This window comes from Aplysia californica, unplaced genomic scaffold (genome assembly GCF_000002075.1).
Source record: "Aplysia californica isolate F4 #8 unplaced genomic scaffold, AplCal3.0 scaffold00713, whole genome shotgun sequence".
In the NCBI taxonomy this organism is placed as follows: Eukaryota; Metazoa; Mollusca; class Gastropoda; order Aplysiida; family Aplysiidae; genus Aplysia; species Aplysia californica.
The window spans coordinates 160,495-162,193 of record NW_004797983.1 but is presented as its reverse complement, the minus strand read 5'-3'; the positions used below and the strand labels follow the sequence as shown (position 1 = coordinate 162,193).

The following is a 1,699-nucleotide window of genomic DNA, read 5'->3' as shown; positions in this document are numbered from 1 at the left end:
TGTGGCTGACTGTGCTGTGGCTGACTGTACTGCGGCTGACTGTACTGCGGCTGACTGTGCTGCGGCTGATTGTCTCCCTGGCCAAACAAAGCCCTGGCTTTGGAGAAGGCGTTCTGCGTGTCACTCTTGAGCTCCTTCAGGTGCTGCTGGGGGTACCTCCCTGGGTCTCTCCCTCTCTGGTACACCGGCGATCGGTTCACGATCTCATTGGCGCGACCTTCACCTGATCAAAGTAAGATTCATTTCTGTATGACAGCCAGAATGTCAAGGCATCGAAACAAAAGAACATTGAAAAGCTTGATGCAAAAAGAAAGTAAAAAATTCCACATTTACATCAAAACAAAGGAAAATTGAACAGATTGACGAAGAAAGCATGAAAAAAATTGCTCATTTACGTTCACTTACTTCGACCAATGATACATCATCTCCTGCACTCAAAATATTCATCCCATTTCTTTGGCACACATATTTTTGTTCCTTTCAACAAAAACATCAACAGGCAGCCACAAACCCAAGATTCTGCTACATCACAAAGGTACACTAGGTCAGTTTTACCATCACCCACAAAACTTGGATGACTTCACTGTCAAAAAATGATTGGAACAATATCAGAATCCTATCATGTATCTGGCTGAACACTTTGCCGCCTCATCTCATCTCATCTCGTCTCATCTCGTCTCGTCTCATCTCGTCTCATTAATTGGCAATGTTTACCACACAGTTTCTTTGGATTTTCTCCAAAATATAATGGCAAAGTGTTTAACATTATAATCATTACTTTGAATTGTTCATTTACAACCTGGATATCATGGCGAGTCTGTTTAAGGGGGAAAGTGGGTATTTTGTGACTGATATTGGTGTGCTAGACTGGATGTGAGAGAGAGTATTTGTGACACGACAAGGTGGAATCAGGCGCTCGTCAATTTTTGGACATGTGGAGTTATTGATATCATCATAAAGCTTGTTCCGTTGTCTTGGGTTTGATGAAAAGAAAACCATTTGTCTTGAATTTCAAGTTGAGATAATTGCCACCAAAGGAGATGGGGGTCGCCTAATTTCAGAGGTACCGGTAGAATTAGCGAGAAAATGGGGGCCAAAGTTTGGTTATTTTATTAGATTGTGAGTCCATGGTAATGGAAAAATTACATTTTTGTGCCTTTAATCAACATTTTTCAGTAAAATCCACACAGAAATGTGTTCTCAAATGGACATAGAAAAAAAATTTACAAAAATATCGCCCAAAGCCCCCCCAAATGCTGTTTTCTTGGATTTCATTGTATGTCTTGGCGCCTCAGGTCACCATGCTGCTTCACATATGAGTGTGAATGTGTGTGTGTGTGTGTGTGTGTGTGTGTGTGTGTGTGTGTGTGTGTGTGTGTATTGAATCACCAAGCCAATGTGCCAGTGCCTAAACAATAGAGATTAGTCTTATCTGGTCTTTTCTCATCTGATCTGATCTAATCCAACCAACTGACCTCTAGTTGTGACGTCTGACGGAAACTGGACGTCGGTCGCGGGCGGGGAAACAGTCGTGGAACCCGACACCTCACTGGCCAGCGATTCGAGGTCCGGGGAGGCGATGGGAGGAGGGGGCGGCGGCAAGGGAGGGGAGTCAGCTCTGTCCTCCGACGACGGTAGCGTGGACAACTTGCCCGAGCTGGACAACAGCGGCCTGACGGTGGTGGTCTGGGGGCTGGGG

General features: G+C 44.8%; 1 protein-coding gene across 1 annotated transcript in view; it reads right to left on the bottom strand.

Moving 5' to 3' along the window:
• LOC101845722 (espin) overlaps positions 1 to 1,699 on the bottom strand; it is a gene marked incomplete in the record, with an annotated part of 54,107 nt that overhangs the window by 7,968 nt on the left and 44,440 nt on the right. Inside the window, 2 exon segments of the mRNA XM_035972500.1 lie at positions 11 to 223; positions 1,476 to 1,693. Coding sequence (XP_035828393.1) covers positions 11 to 223; positions 1,476 to 1,693 — 431 coding nt within the window.